General features: G+C 38.6%; 1 protein-coding gene across 1 annotated transcript in view; it reads right to left on the minus strand.

The window, feature by feature from the left end:
* The window catches only part of BAIAP2L1 (BAR/IMD domain containing adaptor protein 2 like 1), a 40,554-nt gene extending 19,010 nt beyond the window's left edge, over positions 1–21,544 (minus strand). The window contains exons 1-3 of the mRNA XM_061992987.1: positions 21,370–21,544; positions 12,550–12,625; positions 9,300–9,386 (exon numbers count right to left, since the gene is read on the minus strand). Coding sequence (XP_061848971.1) covers positions 9,300–9,386; positions 12,550–12,625; positions 21,370–21,420 — 214 coding nt within the window. The 5' untranslated portion in view covers positions 21,421–21,544. The remainder of the gene's footprint in view (positions 1–9,299; positions 9,387–12,549; positions 12,626–21,369) is intronic.
* Between the last annotated feature and the right edge of the window lie 3,058 nt (positions 21,545–24,602).

Below are 24,602 nucleotides of genomic sequence, written 5' to 3' on the forward strand. Positions count from 1 at the left end.
GGCAACACTCTCTTAACACTTCCTCTATCATTAGCCTACACATTGCTCTCAGCATAAGGAATATAATCAAAGCATCCTGCTATTGAAAAATCCTTCTCCCATTTCATAATTAGACAAAAAATGAAGGAACAAAGTACAGTTCACTTCTCCTGTATTAGCCTAGCACCTCTTATTTCTGATATCACTTTATTTTGTAGTTCAGGGTCAAAATTATGTAGTAATCTTTTCCTAGTCCTAAAACTTTGTTATCATGTGAAAGAAAATAGCGTAGAACTGCATAACAAAGTACTTTCCCAATACACAGACAGAATTAAAATTGCTTTAATTAAATGATGATTTTTCTTGAAGACATTGGAATATTTAAGAATTAAAAGGTACAATGAACTTCTCAACTCCTTCTACCTCAGAAAGTCTATAACTGTTTATAAAAAAGCCATATTCAGTTAAACCCAAGGATCAACTTGCTTTTTAAAATATACTTTACTTTGACTAAAAAATCAATGCCAAATTTTTTCAGCTTGACACAAGTGATTTTAAGAAGTATTACAGAATTCATACCAGGCACTATATACTATACAGTGGGCAATGAACTGTTCATAGATTAGCTACTCCCACATAAGTCTTTACAAGAATACTTCAGAGATTATCAAGACCACTACAATTTCCACTTACCCTGAGTTTGCTCATGGTATGATGTTCCTATTTTGCAATTTTATTTGGAATAAAACTACTAGCTTGCATTTTAAAAGAGCAATGTGATTTAATTACAGTTTTAGCAAAGGTCGGTTTGCTTGTCTAATTCCTCTTTCTCAACTCAGAGATTAGAATTCTTTAAACCTACTATATAATTGAGCAGATGTTAATTAACCTGAAGTATTGATTCTGTTTCAAATGATTGGTAAGTGTAGTAGCTAAATTTAATGTTAAAAAAGGGAAAGAAAAAGTATATGCTAGAAATAATTCATGAAAAATGGCTAACTTGTTTTCCACCTGTTACTCTATTGCTAATATATATGAAGACTGTTGTAGGCATTTTTTTTTAATCCAAACCTAAACCCACAATATATTGAGTGCATATGTCAGAGACTGATCTTTCACAGGGCCATGAAAGCCTTATATACAATAGCTTCTCATACATGATCTGCAATGGTGTTAAACAAGTGACGTGAAATCCTCGCACAAGTCAGGTCCAAGGAAAATAAGTTAGGACACAATCACAAGCCTGAACTTGCCTGTCTGAAGCCCTGCTGGTTTTAGGCAATTAGTTTGGGAAGATCATACAAGAGAGCTAATCTCTGTTTTTCAGCAGGACTGGAACAAGCAAATCACGTTGAACGGCAAAACCTGAAGTTCTTTCTGGGTTTCCAGTTATTTAAGTTATCATTATGTCACATGAAATTCAATAATATACAAGGAATCTGGTTTTGATTGCAGCACTTTGAAACTGCCATCAGGTTTCCCAGTCTTAGCAGTGTGTCCTCCCCCACCAAATAAAACCATTCCACACTTGAGTCGAGACAAAAGTTTTGATAAAAGTATTTCTCAGAAGTCCAAGACAACTCCCCAGGAATGTTAATGACATCTACAGCAGACATTTCTAAACAAAGAAAAAATCCAACATCAGTAAGAGCTGACTGTAGGTACAGAACATAGACTTCAGTTAAGGATTTACAAGCTAGTTATATATATAATTCCATTTTCTTCACAACATTGTAATTAATTTTCTATTTCCCACCTATTTCTCTCACAGAGAAGATAACTAAGTATATTTTCTCTCTGCAGGCTCTCAGGCTTATTTCTCTGCCAGACATACCTGGGAGTAGTGCTGAAGAACAAATCCTGATTGCTAAGCACTATCTGAGTGAGTGAGGATGGCCTTCTGCCCACTGTATGAGCCCTACCACCTTGTGACTCTGCTCTGTTTGGGTAAGTTCAAAGAGCTGCTGGGAAACATGCACTGCTGTGCACACTGAATGGCAGTTCTCACACTTCCAAATTACTCTCTTCTAATGAGACAGACACTAGCCACAATCTAGAAAGCATTGCATGTACACACAGGTGAAATTCAGGGCATTCATTTGTGGGTTTCCACTGCACGGTGAAAGACCTCTTCACTGTATTTGAGACTCACATGAAATTTAACTCTTCCAATATAGTCAGAAAATGTTCAAGGATTCCCTTCATAGTATTCTTGCCATTTTCTCAGGCCTTTGAGGCATAGCATGAAGATATCAAGTAAGTACACACTCACTGGGGGTGTTTTGAATATCTTTTCCCCTTGAGGCTGTGTGGTCACATGTATCATTACGGATGTTCTGTGCTAAGCTCCAGAGTCATGGCACACAAAAGGAAGTACAAAGGCACACACAACAGAGCCACAGCTGTATTGCTGTGACTGTGACACTCCACTAGCACGTCACAAGAACGGAGCTACCACTGCTGCCCATTAACTTGTAACCAACCTGGGAAACCCGGGGCTCTGTACTGGAAGAGTGTTACATCCATCTCTTACCACTGACTAAAATCAGGAGAATCACCTTTAGTTTCCAGACCAGGGAGGGGGAAGAAGGGATAAAATACTGAAATTGACTGGGAAACTCGACCAGTTATCTAGAATTTAATCAAAAAAGAACCTGGGAAGATATCACTGAAGTCCCTGAATATCACTGAATATCTGTCTTTTCTTCCCCTGGTGCTAACTCCAATTGTTCCCAAAGAATCTTGTGTATTTTCATATTCTATTCTGCCCTTCAGCAATTTCTAGAACCAGAAATTTGGATCTTACCTGGAAGTCTTCATAACAGAAGTAAGAACAACATGACTATATGAAGAAAACACATTTTTTTTGGGTGGTAGCCCTCAAAGAACAAGCTGCAATATTCATTTTTAAGCATTCACATTCTTTATGTTTACTAACAAACTCAACTCTTGTTCACTCTGCTTCTTGGTAGGGTTGTTTCTCTTTCATATTGTAGTAGGGAATGAATACACAAATAAAACTGACAATCACCAAAAGATCTTAAGCTAACAGCTGTTTGTTCAGCTTTATTGTATGATGCCAACTGATCACTTGTTGTCCAGGACATGTTTTGCAGCAGCCCCTCTCACTGATTATTTATTGCTTTGTGATTTCTGTTTGTGTGATAGTTATGTTTCTGGCTATCAGCATGGTAACAAGTTTCTCTTGCTTTTCTTTTTGCTTTATTATTAGCACAGTGCCAACTACTCTCAACCATTTATGAACATTGACTTGCAGGAGCTTTTGCCAGGCTATTGGCAGGGCACACACTTATGAATACCTCAATAAATTGATTTTAAAAATCAATAAATCAGTGAATATATAGAGCTTCCAATAGCTCTGCAAGAGACAGGCAAGTTATCAGCTGTGGAGTTAAGTCATTCATATTTAAGAATCTAAGACTGAAGTTTTTCTTTCTTCCAGCAGGCTTTATCAACAGTTTACATGCAGAAGGACAAATATCAAAAGCCACAGTACAGATTCTACAGAAATAAAAAAGTCAATATGATTGTTTGCTTCATTTTAATCTTACGAATGACCTTGAAAAGCAGCACTGTAAAGAGCAGGAAGTTTCCACCAATCCAGTTACTTTTTTCATCAGTGGAAATGTATCTAGAAAGGCTGACCCATCTCCTTCCAGCTTCCAGATTGGAGGTCGGTATAGCACAAGTCCAGAATGTTACTGTAAAATTAGAACTTACAAAACCTTACTCCTGAAAAAACATAGATTCCTCTGTATTTCGAGACAGCTCTGTGGACTTTCCTTTCATAAGGGAAGAATGGAGTGACTTCTTCCACTGCTGTAGTATAAGAGCATTTTATTAATGGTGCACAGGAAAAGCTGGCCCGATAAACTAACACCTTGAACTGCAGCCTCTAAGCTAGTTTCCCAGAAGTCTCCACCAGATGAAGTGTTAAAGGAGTTCTGTAGTTGCTGGCACACTTCACTGGCCTTTCTCTCCAACACAACCTATTCCAAGAGCAGAACATTTACACTATAGAAGAGATGACACCAATGTAGTAAGTGATGGGACAAGATGACAGATCTCTTCACTTCAGTTCAAATGAGCTGAGGAAGGGAAGGGTGCCAGGTGTCATCTTTCCAAGACAAGTGAAATAGGATTCCAGCTGAAAAGGTCAATTTATATGCTAAAGTAAGAAAATAACCCTGCCCTCCCCTCCACCTCACCTTTTTTTTTTAAATGGAATTTAAGTGGAACCACCTACATTCATGTTCTGCTTGGCATTCTCCATAGTGAGAGTGACACTCCGTGCTCTATCACTGAAGCAGCAGAGCCAGCTATAGCTTTGAGGAGTACTCCCTGAAGTGGCAGTTTTGCTTATTAATCAGGAAGGAAATCAACAGTTTAGAATGACCAATACTTGCAAGACAGTGTTTTTAAAAGATAGTATTGCCTCACATGTTAGCCTGCTTAGAGTTTTCCAACTCAGTTCCAAAAGTTTTGTAGGCTACTTTCAGCTCACAGTTTCTGATATAGAAAATCTCTCATTACATAGAAATGAGGAGAGAGGAAAAAGTCTTAAGAGATTACATTTAAATTAAATTTACACCATTATGAAATTAGTGTTAGTTTGCTTTAAAAAAAGATAGAAAACAGTTACTGAAGGATCTCTATGATCCTCTCAGATATTACTCAAGAGCTGTAACTTACTAGCTTCACTCACAGAGTTCCATAAGAAATGCTAACTATTGGATAAATTGCAGGCCCATTCACTAATGTTTAGCTTATTCTGACCATTTACCAACCTTGACTGTCAGACTAATATGCAGTTACCCCAATAACTATAGACATTTGGCCAACTGTAGAGAAGTTGGGGCTCTGACAAAAAGATGTGCATAGAGAGAAGCCCTGTCCCCAGTTACTCATATCTTCATGTTGCTGTAATTACTGTGTGACCATGTGTATTACTATAGAACTTCACAATTAGATTTTGTATTTGACAAAGCACGACAAAGTTCTGGAGACCTTTAAAATTATATCACTTTATGATCAAACCTGCCTCTCATTATTATGTTCAAAATCTGTCTTTTAGACCCAAAGAATAGTAATTTCTGTCCATGACAGGAGTGCCAAGTTCAGGGCTCATCCTCTGTCAGGCAAGAATTCCACTTACTATGCACACCATTAGAAGTTTCTGGAATTTTTCTTTCACCTCTCCCTGTCTTACAACTATCACAACACAGAGCAACCTTCTAGTCCAGTATTTGCTTCTCTAGATTATCTGTAGCAGTTTTTAAACAGAAAATTTCTCCTGTAAGGAATCCAATTTTTCCAGATTCTTACATCTCTGACTGCAGATGAGCATAAGCTTTTGCATTCCTGTTTCCAGAGAAATTTTAACACTATGAGACTATGAAGAAAGTAAGCCTAGAACACAGACTAATCTTTAAATAATTAGTCTTGTTTAGATTAGGGAAGAGATTTTATCTCCTGTGATTTTTTCCTTTTAACATGCTGAACTTCTGCAGTTTAGTTCTATTGGTCAAGACCATGCAACGTAGTATTTTTCTGTCCATTTGGATTTTTATATTATTTTTACAAAGAATGAATAGGTTACACTTACTAGTTCTTGAGCAATAGGCTCTGGGTACCAAGCCTAATATAGTTGTGGTTGACTGCTATAGATACAGTTGCCACACAACAAACAAATTGGGACTTTACACCCACGGCATAATAAATGAGTTGTAGTTACAGTAACTGGCAGGTGCTAAAGAGGCTGGTTGGGAAGATATGACAGGTAGCTTTTCATGAGTCAGCAGGCAGTAACTTCCTGATTCTTTAAGCCAGTGAAGGCTACAAAGACAGTCTATGTTACTAGAAGCCAGAGTTTATTAAAACTATAAGCAGTAAAAATGGGTAAGACAAAGCCTTATTCCATATTTTGGACAAAAAAAACCAGCAACATATCACAAAAGTTACTTTTTTAACCCTGTATCAGTGGTAGAGTAGCTACATGAAATTCTTTTTAGCAAACTTAGAAAGTTAAGGAAATAAAAAGATAGAAAGAATGTTGGCCTAAATCAACTTATCCCCTATTCATAAGGATTGTATTATGAATACAGTACTATCTTCTACTTCCACATATTAAGTTATTCTGTATTAGAATAGTTGGGAGAGCTTCAACCAGACTCAAAAGGTACAAAAGCTCTGAATCAGCAAGAATATCCTGATTTCCATTTCATTCTCTTGTTTCCCCTCATCTGCTTGAAAGTCATCTGACAGAAGAAAGCCCTTTCTACTAGTTTTACTAGATTTTTTTTACACTGTTTCTCTGCCCTCTCTACATTCTACCATCTGCTCCAAAAATTTTTCTTTCTTATTTATCTTCCATTTCTGTTTCTGCCCTGCTGTGGGGTTGGTATCCATCTTACTGTCTCATTACAGGAAGATCATGTTCTGTGTTTCCTTATGAGAAGAAAGGACTGTGGTTTTGATACAAATCTTTACATCACACTTGGCAGTAAATACGCTCTAGGTCACTCAACAGGTTTGGGTTTGAACTCTAAAATAACTCAATGCAATATTCCAGTAAAGATTCTCCATGAATTTTAAAGAAGCTGGTGTTTCAGCCATCTGAGCCTGGTAGTGCTTTCATAATAGAGTACAAGAAGTTCAATGCAATACAACTGAATTTAGCACAATACATTACTTTTTATCCACTACTAAAGGTGAAGTTGCTACAGAAGAGACCTGAAACCTTGGTTCCTGCCTCATTCCCCTATTCATTATTCAGAAAACTGATTTTAATACAAACTGAATCTGGAAAAGTTACAGCTTGATATGTTAACTATGGGAGAAAAGGGAAAAAAGAGGGAATCTTGTTCTAACACCTTCATTTATAGCCCAAAAGTACCTACTGATGGAGGTCTTGCTGTCTGAAACTACAGTCAGTGCAACTGGCTTAAAGTGGTATGCCATGAAGGGGAGGCGCTTGCTTGCTTTCAAACAGATTAGTTTAAAGCATTATTTGAAATAGTTACTTTGGATGTCTAAATTTTTTTAACTAACTCAAAGGAAACCAGAAAATGGAAATGTTTATCTGAAGACTTAAACACTGGAAATGCAGACCACAGTACCTCAACTTGCGCTCACATACTGAAGCATCCTAAAAGGCTTCAGAACTTGGTCATTGTTGGTTTATCTATTTTGTTGTGAAGAGCCAGGACAAGGTCCTAAGTATTAAAAAATTTAATGATCTCCTGCAGATATATGTGGGAAGGTTGCTATTAATTTCAGTTAATACAAGACACTGAGATATATATACTTAGAGATGTCAGATGTCAATAACATGTCTTTTGGCAAGTGTAAAGGAACTCCTAGAAGAGACAATTCCACAGTAGGCTGGGCCTACCATAACACCACGTGGATTAATAGGGCCCATAAATGAGCAAATCACAGCAAAGCTTGATCGAGTCTTTACACATCCAGTACTGCTCCACATGCATCTTCAGATTTTAAGAATCCTACAAGATGCAGTAAACTGTTGGATTTCTATATACTTTTTTTCTTTTTAAGCAAAGATTCTTTTAGAGACACATGAAGTGTCATTGCTTTACTGAGTAGTTCAGTATCATATCCAGCTTCAGAACTATTAAGGTGTGTTTTTTTTCAAGAAAATGTCAATTATCTCATGCAGACCCCTAGACACATTATCCTGCCTTTTCCAATATTCAGAGACTTTCCTTATCTCCAAATTCTGAGAGCATACTGGAAGAAATTCAAAGTTGCTGTTTTCCTTATGAAGAAAAGATTTTTCCTCAGTAATAGCTGAAGATGAATAGAAAGCAGTGTTAGAGGCCTGACTCTGCAGAAAGCTGTGTTTTCTCACTACAGTTTATCTAGAAAAAGGTTTATACAATTACAAATCTGTATTGTCCCCAATAATACAGAAAAACAGTTATTTTCAGAATTCATCTGGAGCATACCCAATGTTTTCAAATGAGTAGATAATATCCCACAGTCATACAAAGTTCACTAAATAGATTACTTCCATGGATTTGACCAACTGCTTCATTGCAGAAATGGTAATTATGTATTTGTTGATATTTTTAAGACTCTCTGTGGTTACTACTTTTAATTTTCTCACACTTTTGGTCTATAGCTTGAAACTAGCCACTCTGCTTTCTGTAAACAACCTGCAAAGCAAATACAGAAGGCAACTAAATTGGGACTGTTTGCTTTGTACTGTTTGCTGTTCTGCCGCTCCCAACCTTCAACACAGAATGTCAACACTCACACAAAAGTGGTTTCAGAACAAATCATACAAATGCATGCAGACACATAGAAACCAGTGGCCATCATTCAATTCCCCTCAATTCTTCTTTGGCAGGATCATTAAAACAATATTTAGTAAACATACCCTTTTTAATCAGCTGATTTAACACACTGTTGTGTGTTTACAGGAGCAGTTGCACATTACGTCACTGGAAGTCCTACGTCGCCCATAACCAAAAGTCCAGAGATGAGACACTCCATCAAGTTATTTTTGCCAAAAAGCAACAGGCTTTAAACAAATGTTTCTTCTTTACAGAATTAGTTCCCATTACCAGAGAGGTTAGAGTCTTTTGTCAGAAGTACAAATACCTGTGACAACTTCACTTTTATAGATTGGGCAGGATCATTTCAGTGCTAGCCAAAGGAGGATAAAGTGAAGTGCTGATGATAATCTTTCAAAAATTCAGAAACTATTTTCAGGAAAGTACAGAACTTGTATTCATTTTACATTAATTTAGGTGTACTACATCTTTGATCCTACAATTGCTCTCTCAAAAGCTCAACTAGAAAATGAAATAGAATGCATCTGACGACTTCTAGTAATATATATGATTAAAAATAGTGAAGGAGAACTTGACTCTTCATAATGGAACTCATCCAGAAAATTGGTTTAGGTTAGAATTGCTGTCAAACACCAGGACCCCTCATACGAATATTCCATTGCAGAAATATTTCAACACTCATCTCGGTACTAAAAATAAAGCTACACATTTTTTCATACTTATTATAGAATTATGCAATTTTTAAAAAATACATAGGCAGAAATAGATTCACAAAAGTAAAAAAGGTGATTATGTCAAACATTATAAGTGTCTTGAGAAATTATATAGCTTAAAGGAATCTAACCACTTCCATCTATGCATAAGAGCACACCCTACTTTTTCCAATACTTCACCTCACACTAGTTTGGTGAACTGCCAACAGGAAAACAAAAATTAAAGTTTATATTCTGAAATAATTTTAAGTAGTGAGATTTCACTTACCCAATTCTTTAGAAACTGGAGAATCAGCTGATATGTCCCCAATCTTTGCAAGGTTATCATAATACGCTCTTCCAGCCACTACCATAGCTGGAGGGAGGTGGGGGAAGGAGTAGTGAGGAAAAAAAGATGAAAAAGAAAAAGAGAAAATGAAACTATTTTCCATTTGTATTAACCTATGATTCTATGAATTCTTGCAATCTAGGGCACACAGTAAGAGGGGTATTTTGGCAATAAGAAAACCCTGCTATCAGGGAATTCAAAGTGAAACAATGGAAGACTTGATACATTCGATACAGCCACTCCTGAAAATTGACATTATGGACAACACCGTACAGACATCATATAATGCAATGACAAATATGATTCCTTGGCAAAGCAATGCATAGAAATCGGAGGATCCCACTTTAAACACCAACTTTTCCACTTCACAGAAATTTTAGGCCTGAAATGCTAAAACTTCAAAAATGAAGTCTCTGATGTTCAGGTTATGGAGATAACTCATTTGACTGCCCCCCCAGTTTTCAATATACCATCAATATTCTTGACATTATTATAATTTACTTTGTCCAGCAACTTAGTGACTTTCAGTGCTGGAAGATCTCTGGTTTCTTGGACAGACACAGAAAGTTGCCATTTATATCCACAAGTTCTGCACAGAGTCGTTTTGATACTCTGGGAAAGTGCTTACTTTTATCTTTGCCACTGAACTCAGAATGGCAGAGAAATTTGTATTCCAAATACTTTCAGCAATAAATATCTCAGGCAACGGGTGCACATGCAGTTTAAGGAAAAACCTGAAGATTTAACATTCCCAAACAAAAAGACAGGCCCTAGTTAACACTTGGATGCTCATCATCCCCCTGCCCCCCCATCCCCAGGGCATCTCCCCACCTTTTATTGTTTCTAGTTCAATTCCAGTTTTACAGGCACCAATAAGCTATATATAATATATTACTGAGGTTTTGGTTAGTCTCAGTTAATCATCTCCTGGTTATTGCTGATTTAAACAGCAAAGGCAGTTTTGCTAGAATGAACACGGAAACATCAAGATTCAAACTGTGGGGAGGCCAAATGCAAGAAACATATTACATAAGTAGATTTACAATGGTTGTCTTGCATCTTCATAATATCTAAAACTGATCTGCACACCACAAAGAAAAGAAATAACAGGGAGAAACTGGCAAGCTTTTATTGTGAGAGGCAGCAAGAGTTTGTTGAAGCAAATATTCTTTATTTTTTTGCACTACTAGTTTTTAAATTAGCCTAAAGTGGAAACCAAGCAGACTCTCGCTGTTGACTTTAGCATACTTTTTTCCTGAGAGGAATATAATTGGCATCTGCCACATACAGTGTTTAGGTCTGAATTTTATAGTTTTTACTAGCAAAAGGTGACATCTTTGGTTACCTAACAGCATAGTCACTGGGAAGCCTGAAACTCTTCCAAAAGAAACAAAGATTCTTTTTGAGGGTCTGTTGCTTTAGACAAGAGTAATTTCTGTCTAAGCTGTATGGGTGCTCTCTATTCAAACTTTCCAAACTTGGGAAGTGGTGCTACTGATGGAGCAGTATGTCACTTGTACACAAAGATTTTCTACCATTTCTTAAGACAGGCTCAAGTCAATTTTTTTTATCATAATACAGGCACTAAAAAGGGAAGAAAAATTATGATTTCTCCTGTGCTAATCCAGGTCACCCTAATATCCATAATCTCTTCACCAATACCATGGCTACTAAACTACTCTGCAGAAAAGGAATTTTGACCTTTTATCCTCAAAATGGAAAAAATATATTGTGAACCTATCCAAAGTTCTTGTGTTATATTCTTTTCTGACTCGTTTGGAAAGCTGCAAAGTATTTGTTTAGCAACAGAGTTGTTTAGTCCTTGTTATAGATCTATTTATACCACTCAAAACTTCTGCAGAAATTATTGACAATTTATGAAAGTCCAAACTTTAGTTTCAACAATGTTTTCAACATTGAAAACCTTTATTCATTTGAAATTAAGCATTCATGATAGAAATGCTTTATCAGCCAGTTTTAAAAAGGCAAACTTGCTAGAACACAATATCCAGCAGCCTCTCCAGTGCTGCTGTGCACAGTTATTTTGTGAATTACTGATGACAAACTGAATTGAAGGAGAGGAGGCACAATATAACATATCAACGGTAAAGTAAGTGAAAAGCAGAATCCTTGGAACTCGGTATAAAAGTCTGAGATGAACACAAAATGCTTGTTATTACTTCTGTTACTACTTACAATCACTAAGACTAGGTATGAGGTAACCACCATGGTAATCCATCAGGTTAGGCATTACTGCAAATAAATCAACATTACCCTGTTTTCATCTCCAGCAGGCTTTAGTTTTGCTATTTTCTCAAGCCTGGCCTAAAATTTGCATGAAGAGAGATTTCAATGTCTGTTTGGCTACGCCGTAGCCAAACAGCATTTCTCAGAGGACTAGATTACATGTACGGGAAGGAAGTGCCACAAACTTGAAGGAGGCAAAATTAGAGAGATTCTACAGTGCTTTAATATGTTATCAAGTAGCTCAACAGGTCTGCAGAGCTAAAATGTAGCAAGCCCTACCAGGCCTACAACATAAGTTTTTTGAATCTAGGGCCCAAGCCTTGGAAACTCACTCTTAGACAGTTTCTGTGAAGTCAATAATAAAGGTAAACAACTACATTATAAAAGTTGGAGAGATTCAAATGTATTCATTCCAATTTTGATTCCATTAAAAAAATACCATCAGATGTAGTATGGACAAGAAAAAAAAAATTAATCCACTCTTGCAACTCCCATTCAAGTTGTTCACATGGTGGTTTAGGTAGTGATGTGCATAGGACAGATCTAAGAGTGTGAGATATCTTTGGAAGATACTCCCATTAAAAAAACCGCTAGAACATCTAGTTTATATAACTTTGGGGTTTCTCCATTTATATTATTATTCAATGTGAGTTATTTACACTTCATGTTCAGTTTATTTTGCAGTTTATGTTAGCCCTATGCCTAAATGTTTGAGATGTAACTTCTGCATTAAAAAAAAAAGGAAGAAAAAAAAAAGAGAGGAGAAGGTGCATCTCTTTAGGTGTCTGTGCTTTTTTGGTTTTGTGGCTTTTTTTCTCCTGATTAAACACATTCAAAGTTCAACTTGGAAATTAAGCTTATACACAATCCTCATATCCAATATGTATATTTATTTACATGAAAGTTAAACATTCTTTATAAAATTAGCACCTAGAAGACTTACCATTAACAGCTTTTTCATAACTCTTCCCCAGATTTATTAAATTCCTCAGTCCTGGATTGAACTGTTCCATAACATTCTAGTGCACAGAAAACAAAATTTGTGTCATAACCAAGGCAATTCAACAGCATATGAAAATATTTATCTGTGTCACTTATGTCTAGTTTTTTGTTTCATTTGTACAGAATAAATCTGAAAAGTCTGTGGATGGATGAAAAGTAGAGGATGTGGGAGGAAGAGGAGAGCAAAGGATGGAAGAGAGAAGAAACTGAGCACTTAAGGTCAAACAGAAGAAAAAAAGGTAAGTTATTTCAACAGGCATGAAAAGGAATCTGACTGTTTATAACAGAAAAGGATGTAAAGTATGTGATCAAAGTTTACACAGATCCTTCTTTTACAGTAAGTGAAGGTGAAGTAGGAATGAGAAAAACCTTTATCCAGCAATTTTAGAAATACAAACAATAAAAGGAACTTTCTGAGAACAGTTCAAGATTTGAGTTTTTTTCCTTGCTTTTGCTAAAAAACAAACAAACAAAAGAAAAACAAACTGGGAAAGGGAAAAAGGAAAAGAAATTCACCAGATACCTGATCTGAGGAAGATTAAGCACATTCTTCCTCTTTCCTAAGTTACAGATAATATTTAGGAAAATTAGTTGTGGGCTTTTTTGTTGGGGCTTTTGTTTGAACAAGCTGCATTTTATTACCTGAAGCTGTAGTTCTTTCAGAAAGAAAATGAAAATTATGACCTTATTTAAATAGAGAAGAAAAAAAATACACTGCAGCTGCTTTGGCTGTTAAATACAATTACTGGCTGAAACAACCAGAATCTGAAATCCAGCAGTTCTAAGAGTGACTGCTCTCATACCTAGCAAATTCTGTAAACTGATGAAGTGGTAGAAATCATGACTGGCAGTTTGATAGTGCAAGAAAAATAGCAACAGCATTAAACGGAAAAGTTTCAAGTCTTTGCAAAAAGTAGAAAATAAGTTAAGCCATGAAGCATGAATTCAAATTTGATTTTGCCCAAAGTTGAGGTGTGAAAAAGAAAGGAGAGGAAGGTTTTGCCTACTCCAAAAAGGAAAGTCAAACACAAGGTTTTAGTTGTCTCTACTCATAGGAAAGCTTCAGACTTCTTCCTTCTGGTTAGACAATAACTCTCTTCCCTCCCCACCAAATCAACATTCAAAAACTCCTTTTATATTGTTAACAGCACTGAAAAAAACCCCAAACTGACATGCTGATATAAATACAGTAGTAATTCCCTCCTTAGAATCATGCCCTTTAAGATGTCTCAAGCACACGTAGCATAAATAACCGTATTCCAAAATATTGGATGTTGCAATTAACTTTTGAAGTCTGAAAAAGACTCTGAAAGAGAGCCTTCTGAGCTTCACTTATGTGGTGGCTTCTTGGTTTATTGAGGTAGAATCACCCTCTGAATTAAAGACACAGCATGTTTGTGTAGCAATCTCCCCTACATGTATGTAAGGAACTACCTCTGACCATTGTAGAATTTGCCATATATGCCTTGTCATTTAATAGTCATGTAACCACAATGTTCTAATCCTTTCTAGCTTCCATAAAAAAAATATTTCATATAACACCAGTTGCTAAGTCTCAGAACAATTTGGTAATTACAGAATCACAGAATCTTAGGGGTTGGAACAGATCTTGTAAGATCATCCAGTTCAACCCCCCTGCCAGAGCAGGGCCACCTAGAGTAGGTCACAGGAACTCATACAGGTGGGGTTTGAATGTCCCCAGAGAAGGAGGCTCCACAACCCATCCGGGCAGCCTGTTCCAGTGCTCCCTCACTCTCACAGTGAAGAAATCCTTGTTTTTCTTTGGAATCTCTTATGTTCCAATTAATTAATATTTTCTTTAAAAATCATTTTAATACAAGCCCCATGTTTCAGGGAAAATCTTACAAACGTGTGCATATTCTAAACCTTCTTTTCCACTAATCTTCCTAACAAAACAAAACTACAGCCATGACATTATTCTCTAAAATTTTCTCATTATGAAAAGGAGATTGTGAGGTACCCGAGGACATGATTCTGTTATTCTCACAATGACACAATTCACATCTTTCTAGATACTGTTCACACAGCAGAACTTTTAGGTTCTAGGAATTCAAAACAGATGCTTTCTGTTTACCAGACACAAGTGAAATAATGTCAAGCTTTTGTCTGTTCTACTACTAAAAGAATGAAAATATTTATATTTAGTACATACATTAACCCAGAAAGAACAGGAATAACACCACATTTATTGTATTTTCAGGCACGGTTGTTCAGACAGACCTTCAAATATAGTATTATGCCTGAACTCCAGTCAATTTAAAAAGTGAGGAATTAACTCCAGATTTCGCCAATAATACTTGAACAATCACATTGAGTAAAAAAATACAGATATTGAAAAAAGAAGGAAAGATATAAATCTATTAAGTTCTGATACTCGTAGATATATAAGACACCAAAACCAGACACAGAACAACAATATCTAGCCTAAGTGCCTCTATTTGTATAAATTAAATGCAACTGACATTGTTTGCTGGTCTATACCATTAAAGTTTTACCTACCCAAACACAATCACTGCAAGCAAACTACCTATTGTCCCCAGGCCCTTGATTTGTGTTAACTCACAAACCACTTCTATAAATCATTTGGCAACGTGTGTTTCATATTGGACCAAAAACATTAAGGTCTATTCTAATGGTATGGATTTTCAAGCTCTAGTGTCTGGGAACATCCCTCCTCAAAAGATGTTGGTGCTGTGCCTCTTCCCTCCCCGTAGCTGAGGCACTGCGACTGCAAGGCTTTTATTCCAAGGTTTAAGTTGTCTCTTCCCTTTCTCACTTTTTGCCATTTCTTTCTAGCAGTGTGTTGAAAACTACGTCTACTGGCATATATGGAGTCAGTGAACCATAAGAAAAAAATAGGTGACTTTGGGAATTGTATTAGGATACAGAGTCCTGTATTCAAATGATACTGGGGAAAAGGCATACATGACACAGAAGTCACATGTATCCATGGCAGGAAAGAATGCCATTGTCACCTTGAATTGCCACCCTGTACTGAAAACAAGTTTCTTGAAAGACAGATATAGACCACATTGTGGAAACACTACAGGTCCTCTGAAACACAAAGAACTCTGAGGAAGAGCTCCAGTACAGCACATCTGCTCAATGTATATGTAAAACTGCTGGGAAAGATGGAGAAACAATTTCTAGCTCAGTGCCTGCAACAGCTGGAAGGCATACAACTAATGGATCTTTTCTCTATTAGACCAAGAAGTCTTTGCAAGTTTTGCAGTCTTTGCACTGCCACGGTGGTTGATTGTTAGCAGAAGTGTCTGTACGAGGCTCTGCACGTGGACACCCAACAAGCAGCAAAAACCTTTGCAATGGAAATTCCCCTTTAGAACCGAATTGGTTTAACACAGAGTAAGGTTAGCTGATCCTCACAGCACTGGGCAAGGCTCATCTGCATTCCTACTAAAGATTTGTGTTTGATAGAAAGACTTAGCTTCACTCACACTCCCCCATTAGGTCTTCAAAATGATCTAATGTAATAATTCTTAGATTACTTTTTTTACTTTCTACCAAAGACTAGATTCTCAAAGCAAACAAAAACAAGGCTGTGCTTCTAGTGCTCTTTTTATACAGTTAACCACAGCTGCTGTCTTTGAAGTACTATGCAGGAAGAAATATCTACATCACTTTTTCAAAAAAGGAAACTGTCACTGGCAACTCCTTATTTAGAATCAGTATAAATTGGATAAAGCCAAGACATTTCAGATCAGTTAAAATTGTTGTATTATTTTGTTCAGCTTCAGAAGGGAGACACTCAGAAATCAATCTGTATGGCATTTTTTTTCTTCTTCTTACAGTTAATGGCTTTTCTTACTTTCAGTCAAAGGAATAAGTCATGAAAATGATCGAAACACCAGTTCAAGACTGCAACTCGTACATTTAAGCAGCATCTCAAAACTTTTACAAAAGCAGTGATAGAGGAACAAAGGAGAATTTCTGATCAAGAGAACCACTAATTAAACTTTTGTCTTAGTCCCAACAGACAAAGTAAGAAAAACCTGGGAATAAAAGATGTTCATGACACATTCTTTGCCTGTACAGTGAGGGATACAAACTCGGCCTCCTAATTGTCAGTCTGGTGTCCTATATTCCAGTGACACACTACCTCTCATGAACAGCATAATTAACTAGAGGAGAGGAGGAGGCACATGATCGGATCTTACAGCTTTCTATTATTTAGGATGAATGGAATAAAGGGAAACACTTGCAAAACAGTCAGCTGGAAACATCTTTTTATGCAGAGAAAGTTAAGAGTTGGCAAAAGTGATCTTCCAAGAAAAAGCAGAAGAGAAACCAATTCTGGTCATTCTTTGAATCATTAAATCCTCACACAATGCGGTACAAGAGGTGCTATGAAACCTCTTCACATGAAACCACTGAGAGTTAAGCAGCCTGGTAGGAAGCAGCTGAGTGAAGAGGAACAAGCCTTGTATTTCCACTTGTGTATAGGTATTATATGTTCCGCATTTCCCGACAGTCATTTAAATAACGCTAATCTTCAAAACAAATGACAACCATTGTAAAAGTGCCTTCCTGTAAATGCTCAACTTTGCTTTTTACTTAAAGACACACCTCGCAGAACAATAGCTCAGCAGGTATGAACACAACTAAACAATGCATAGACTCCCTGTAGTTTCAAGTTTACATCCTGCAGTGGATAACAATGTATTTGGGTAGAAGTCTGAAATCACAAAATAGCACCTTATAGAATAGTTTCAATTGTTATCCCTCAGTTTGGAAAACATCAAAATTAAGATCTTTCGTGGTACTATAGTATGGCAGAGAGGATTCTGAAAGCTGTATAGAGAGTAAATCATACTGTGCTCTGCTATACTTGCAGCCTTTTGTACATTATTGCATTTCCTCCTTTAGCTTTTGAAGTCTACAGTGCAGTTTTCAGAGGGGCACGATTAAGCCTTCAACACATCTCACATTAAGTTGTGAATTGGCTTCATATTGGTTTAAAATAGGTTTAATAGAATGAGGAAAAAATGAGGATGCCAGTGTTTACTCAAAAAGACTAATTCTTATGACTAACTATTACTCAGCTTGATGGAACATTTCTTGAACAAGAGAAGCATTAATACACCACCCATCAGTGTGTTTCAAATGTAAACTTTTTCAGTTTATGAATACAGGACCTAGGATAGACTGTAAGTGGGCATAGCTAAGGTCACTAGAGATCATTTGCACAAAGATAAAATTGGACTTCACACATATACAAACTTCCAAAGGCAGATACATGTCATGCAAAACAACAGCTTTACTGTAACATGGGACTATAGGTGAGTTTTAGTTTCTGTAACGTCTGATAATTTAGTTACTGGTCTTTTTAAGCTATGGAAACATGGAATTTAGGACTCTAAAGTAAATTTATCAGATATATTCCCATAATAACACGATACAGCCTAATAAAATAATTCTACATGCCCCTGTAAAAAACACATGCCCCTCAGGAGAACACAGCACTCCCTCAAACAAAGTTGGACTGGTTGTGGTTTGTGGTTTTTTGGGGGGAGGTGGGGTGTGTGTTTTCATTTTTTTCTTAAATTACACTTCGAATGACAACCAAAATTTCTGGGTTAAGGTTTACTTGTATAAAGATAAACAGAACTTTAAACCACCAGATTTCCAACTCCAATGAATTACAGCTATCATACTGTTATCAAGAGCTCTGGAAACCTCAAACCACAGGAGTAATACGTGAGCTGCTGGCCAGCCCTCAGACCATACAGAGGGACAGGTCTGTAACTCAGTGCTTTCCTGTTTTGTCCCCTTTCCCCTGCACTGTGTGTATCAGAGCTTGGATGCCAAGTAGTTTTCACCCCTACACAGCAGATACAAATGAAATCATATGAACTCTGGCAACACATCAAGATGTAACAGCTTTCCTGGGGTTATGGATTGCCCTGGTCAGTGTGCTAGAGGGGTCCCCTGATGTCCCCTCCAGGCTGGCACGCTGCTGCAGGGTTCCGAGGGCAGGGCAGTATCATACCAGTGAACCTCTCAGCAATTCCTTGGCCAAAGGGAGGCTGTGGCCCTCTTTAGTCATAGGCTCCCACACCCTTAGGCTTCATTTTGCACGTGCCATTCCTCTCATGCACTAAAGGGATTCTTCAGGTATTACATAAAGAATAAATGCCAGCCTTGGTTTTTGTGTGCACACATGCATGTATTTGTTGATTATGTTGTTTATTTAGTCAGGTTAGCTAAAAAACGTTGAGGCATTCACTTTCCAACATCGCTGCCAACAAAAAGGATGAATAAGATAAAAATACAAGGGCCTAACTTAGCCACCTGATCACTCCTGTAAGTATGTTTTGAAGCTTTGTATAACACAGGTTACGATGTATTTAATAAATCCCAGGGATTAGCACTGTAAGAAAATAATAACAAAAACAACAAACTAGCAAAGCATTCAATTTCATTTTCTATTGTTTTTCCAGGTCACCCAAAAGTTGTTTGGGTGTTTTTTTCAGAAATCAAAAGCCTGTGTTTGGTCCTGCAGCACACAGATGCCATCACTATACCATGCTGAATTGGTTTCCCCAGACCAAGCCTTCCTGGTAGGAGAAACAAACACTGCTCCTGATTTTATCAATACCAGCACGGTGTTAGGCATTGTATTGCTAGGATGGCACACAACAAGAGAAGAAGTTACATGAGCATTATTAAACAGAGCTTGTTAACTGTGCAGACTAAAGCACAGCACCAAGAGGTGTTCCTTTGTTTTAGATGAGGGAGCTGTTGATTACAGTCACAGCAAATGCTGACTACTGAGACTACTGTTCTCTGCCCTTAGGAAGTAAAGGGCTACTTTCAAGACTTTAACTTTGATACAGAAATAATTACTTTAAAAGTAGACCCAGAATCCACTCTCTGTCTGAAGCAGCCTTTACACCTTATCTGGATAAAGTTTCAATTTTTAATGAGGGCAAGGCAGCAGGGTTTCCAAGCCTGTGAGTACTAGCTATGTGATGCAACATACTAGACCTCTCAAAATATCCACTTAGATGACATTTCATCACACTGTCAACATTAACTTCACCTTACTGTGCTTTTTGCTACTTGTTTTAGTCTTACATAATACCTTTGAATTAGTTTAAAAATAAAGCAAAACAGCAGGATTTCCCAGTAAATAAGAGCTCAATAACATGTAAGATTTTGTTTATCTAGATGTCTGTCACTCCTTTAAAACTTTTATAATATCCATTAAAACACATGAGAGTTTCTTCCCTCTCTGCTGTAAAACTATTTTAGCTACACTCTGGAAGTCAATAGACAGGCTAGGACATTCCTTTGTCGGCACAGCCCCGAACAGTCAACTTCCCAGGTTTCTCTTCTGTGAGCCTGTATTTACAGGCTGCTCCCTGAGAAAGAGGAACTTATGTTTGCTTATGGCCTTGCCGTGAATGTAACTGATATCAAAAAGCACTAGACCATTTAAGGTGACCTGCACCGATTCTAGAGGACTAAACTTACAGCCAAGTAATGTCTCTTTTTTTTCCCCCCCCCTTCAGTAGTTTTGCATTAAATTGTTACCTAATTCAAAAGAAAGTAAACAGCAAATACAACGTGACACCAATATAACTGGACTACTTGAAGGAATGAAGTTGACTTAAATGTGTCGAAGAACCACGAAACTTACAGCAAAATACTCCAGTAAATGTTTTTAGAGTCCTTTAAATGGTAACAACAACAACTTCAGAAATATGAAAACATTCGATAGTAAACCAGTAAGATTTACTAAATAGCAAAACTACCCCCCAGACAGCTTTTCTTTGGGCTCAAAGCTGCAAATGCATTGCAGCTGTGTTCATTTGCATGATTAAATGCATTTGCAAATTTAAGTGCTTCCTCTAGTACAACACACTGTACAGAGTGAAGATTACGGATCCAACAAGGCCATTGCTTAACTGGGAATTCTTATGGGTTTTTTTTCCAATTAAAAATCGTGCGTTTTTGAAGTGTCCAAGTTTCTAAACAGAAAACGTTCAAAACGAGTGTCTAGGGAGCATATGCAAAATATTTTTAACTCTACAAATAACTTAGCACTTTGGAAAGTTTAAAAAGTCCACTCGACACAAACTGGACCACAGTCAGTGCTTTAAGGCAGTACTAGGGTGTACAACCATCAATCTGATTATCAGCTCAGAACGCAGGCAAGCAACCTAACTCAGCGTTAAGCCATTTTTAGGTTGTGGCTCATACCCTGGGACCACAAGCACCAAGATCTCGAAACCACCTTATCACTAAACACGCTGAGGGAATTATGGCTCACTAGAAAACTAAGCCTGCTAGAGAGGCAGAAACCAGTCCCAAAGCCCGCCGTGTCCCGGGGCTGTCGCTCCCCGCTGTAACGCGGTGCAACCCGCGCGGCCGGGCGCGCCCGAGGGGCTGCGGCGGAGCGGCCGCCGGCGGGGGCTCAGCCGGCGCGGGCAGCCAAGCCTCCCCGCTGCCTCTGCCCCGGTTTGGTCTTTGTCACCCTGCGACAGGCAAGATCGCTCACCAGGGAGAGAAAGAAGGAAATGAAATGAAATGAAAGTTTTCTCCCTTTCCACGTGAGGAGCCGCGGCTGCCCGGAGCCCTCCCGCCGGCCCCGCCTGTGGAGAGGCGGCCAACAGCCCCCGCCTCGGCCCCTCGCTGCCGGCCAGCGGGGGCAAAGGTGGCCGCGTCTCCTCAGGCGAGGCGGCGGGCAGACGCCCGTCCCTCCCCGGCCCCCACTCACTTTGTAGGTGTTCTCGGTCAGCTTGTTAATTTCCTCGGGGTCCCGAGACATGGTGCCGGCGGGGAGGCGGTCTCTTCGAAGAGCTTGGTCCGCCGGGGAGCGCCGCGGCCCCGGCCCAGCGCCGGCACACCACAGTCGGCTTCTTCCTCCGCCGCTAAGAAACTGTCAAAAACTTGTGGAACCAGCTGGGCAGCGCCGGCGGGGCGGAGCCTGCGGGGCCGCGGCAGCCTGACGCGGCAGGACAGGCTGGGCGGGCGGCTGATCGCTTCGCTTCGCCTCGCCTCACCTCAGCCGAGAGGGCGGGCGGCCCGCGGCCCTGCTACCTGAGCTGCTGCCGCCCTCTTCGTCTGCGGCACCTCCTCCTCCTCCCCGCCCCCTCTCCGGGAGCCCCTGCCGGGCCTCTCCCTCGCGGCTCCGGCGCCCCGGCGGTCGCACCTCTGCGCAGTGCCCCGCTGCCGACGCCTAGCCTGGGGCTCTTCAGGGAGGCAGCTCCGCTGTGATCGACCAGCGGCAGTCGGATGTAAATTCTTCCTCCCAGCAATTAATGAGGGCTCTGTAAGAATGAGTTAGTCTTGTCGGAATCAACTGACGTAGCCCCAGTGGAGTTAGGCTGGAGATGGTCCCCTTTTCTCCCATCGACAGCAGCCCCGCATGAAGGAGAGATGTGGGGCGGTTCCTCAGGCAGGGCCTCTGAGGCAAGGACACAAATGTCTTTCTCCTGAAACCTGGTCCGGTGCACCCCCTGAGCGTTGTGCCACACGCTTAAGTTTTCTACTTCCTTTAAATATACACAATAAAACAGTGCTCTCAGTCATCTTTCTGCTGTGAAATGACTCACAAGGCCTTCAGAGGGTGGGAAGGAGGCAAGGAAGGCTCGGATAAGCTGTAAATTTTTGTGGACCATAAATTGCCTAGAGATTGTGAGATTAATTTAAAGTACCCTAGTTGGAATATCTTTCTGATAATGTAATGTCAGCATAATCTTGAAGGACTTTGTGAGAATTTCATAATCTTGGGTATGTAAAACTCAGGCACAGTGCTAAGTGTTGAATACTTGAGGTGTGATCAACATCCTTACACACTGGATATCCTGCTCGAGGTTGCTGTCTCTTCTATTCCCTCTCCCCCCCTTTATTGCAGCAATAAAATCATGGCAAGCATGCAACAAAAACTGGACTTGAAACAGAACTCTAGATGTTGTACTCTGGTGTGGGAGGACGTTGTTATCAGGTTTCAAGAGTTGTAAAAATGTTTTTATTCAAGCACGTGGAAGTGTTTATACCATTATAAATGCAATTTATCTTCTGGGAAAAATGTGGGCATTTAGTATCTTACCTACAATAGCAATAAAATGCTCTGAGTTTTATGAGGCTTCATACTCCCACATCTGATAATCATGTAATTAATTGTCTTTCTATAACAATAATTTAATTTATAATGTTATATTGTAGGTATAGTGAATTATTTACGTTCCCACTAAGTAGTTGTTTGTACATATAAACAGTTCTCTAGAATGTGATGTGTGACCATGGGATAGAGAATCATACTGTTCATTCCCAAGTCATTTGTCTGAAGAGTTTTTTACAGCTCCAGAAGCAAACTGTGCCTGGGTATTACCGCTTTGGTATTTCCATATGCCAATGCATAAAAAAGATATTCCTCCCTAACAGGCTGGCATTCAAATTTGAGGGTGCAGGTACCCAAAGGAAGATGAAAAGTATCTTCCCTTTGCTGACTCTTGCTAGAGTTACTGGGAGTATATTGTAGAGCATGGAGTGTATGATTCCCATTAAGAGCAAAGCATTTTGTTTTCCTTCCTCTGAATGTTGTGGAGCTCACCTAGGATGCAGTGTGTTTGTTTCCAGTTGGCATGCTAAATTCAGCCACAGTGAATGGCAACGTAAGTATTAAAGAGATGTGCATATAAGAAAGGAGCAATATAGATAAGTAATGCAGGCAGAGTTGTTTAAAAATGTTGTGATACTTAACATTGTGGGAATGCTTAGCTTTTCAAACTACACATTTCTAAAGGTCTTTCAACTGTGTACACAGATGTAATTGTTTTTATAGGTCTACTGAACTTCATATTCTTTTGTATTCTCGTTGACCTTTGGTATTAGTTTCTGCAGCCTTCATGTCCATACAATTTCTAGAGATTTTAGTACTGTGGACTATTGAAAGGAAAGGAAAAACTGAAATTAATAATACAGTTGTGAAGTAGTGTAGGGAAAAAAAAAAGTGGTTTTAAAAGAATACCTAAGAAAGAAATGAACCTAACAAGCAAGAATTCTTAATCTGGAGTAATGATTCATAGAATCATAGAATCATAGAATGGTAGGGGTTGGAAAGGACCTTTAGAGATCATCCAGTCCAACCCCCTGCAGAAGCAGGGTCACCTAGATCAGGTCACATAGGAACATGTCCAGGAGGGTCTTGAAGACCTCCAAAGAAGGAGATTCCACAACCCCTCTGGGCAGCCTGTGCCAGGGCTCCATCACCTGAACAGTGAAATAGTTTTTTCTTATGTTTAAGTGGAACTTTTTGTGTTCCAGCTTCATCCCATTACCCCTTGTCCTGTTACTATCTACTATAGAAAAGAGGGATGTCCCAACCTCCTGACACCCACCCTTTAGATATTTATAAATGTTAATAAGATCTCCCTTCAATCTCCTCTTCTCCAGACTAAACAGCCCCAGTTCCCGCAGCCTTTCTTTGTATAAACTGCTTCTGTGAAGTCATCTGTGTACAGATGAATGTAAAAATGCCAGTAAGTAATTGAGACAATGAAGGAAAAAATGTTAACAGATGCAAAAATGGGAGGACAACCTGTCTTAATTTTTTCCCAACTACCAACAGCAAGTTTTATTGTTGAAATTAGAATCCAATATGAAAACAATAGTGTGAAAATAATCTTTATATCTTTATTCATGTTTCCATTATTGTCATGGCTTTGTATTGTTTTTCCCAAATCTTGGGAATCCTACAAATGTCTACACCATTTGGAAGCATTTTCTGTGTTTTCTTTCTGTTGCAGTGTCAGAAATATTTTATATATTGACCATAATAATTACTATTGCTCTCTTCCAGTTTAAGTGATGTGTTTTACTGTGTGACTAAAAACTTGAAACTTGCCAGGCACATGGAATTCATAATTTATGAGTATCTAGACCTTTGCTATAAATCATAAATTTTCACATTCAAGCAGGAAAAAGACTGCTTGAGCTTGTAATACA

The sequence above is a fragment of the Colius striatus genome, chromosome 3 (genome assembly GCF_028858725.1).
Source record: "Colius striatus isolate bColStr4 chromosome 3, bColStr4.1.hap1, whole genome shotgun sequence".
In the NCBI taxonomy this organism is placed as follows: domain Eukaryota; kingdom Metazoa; phylum Chordata; class Aves; order Coliiformes; family Coliidae; genus Colius; species Colius striatus.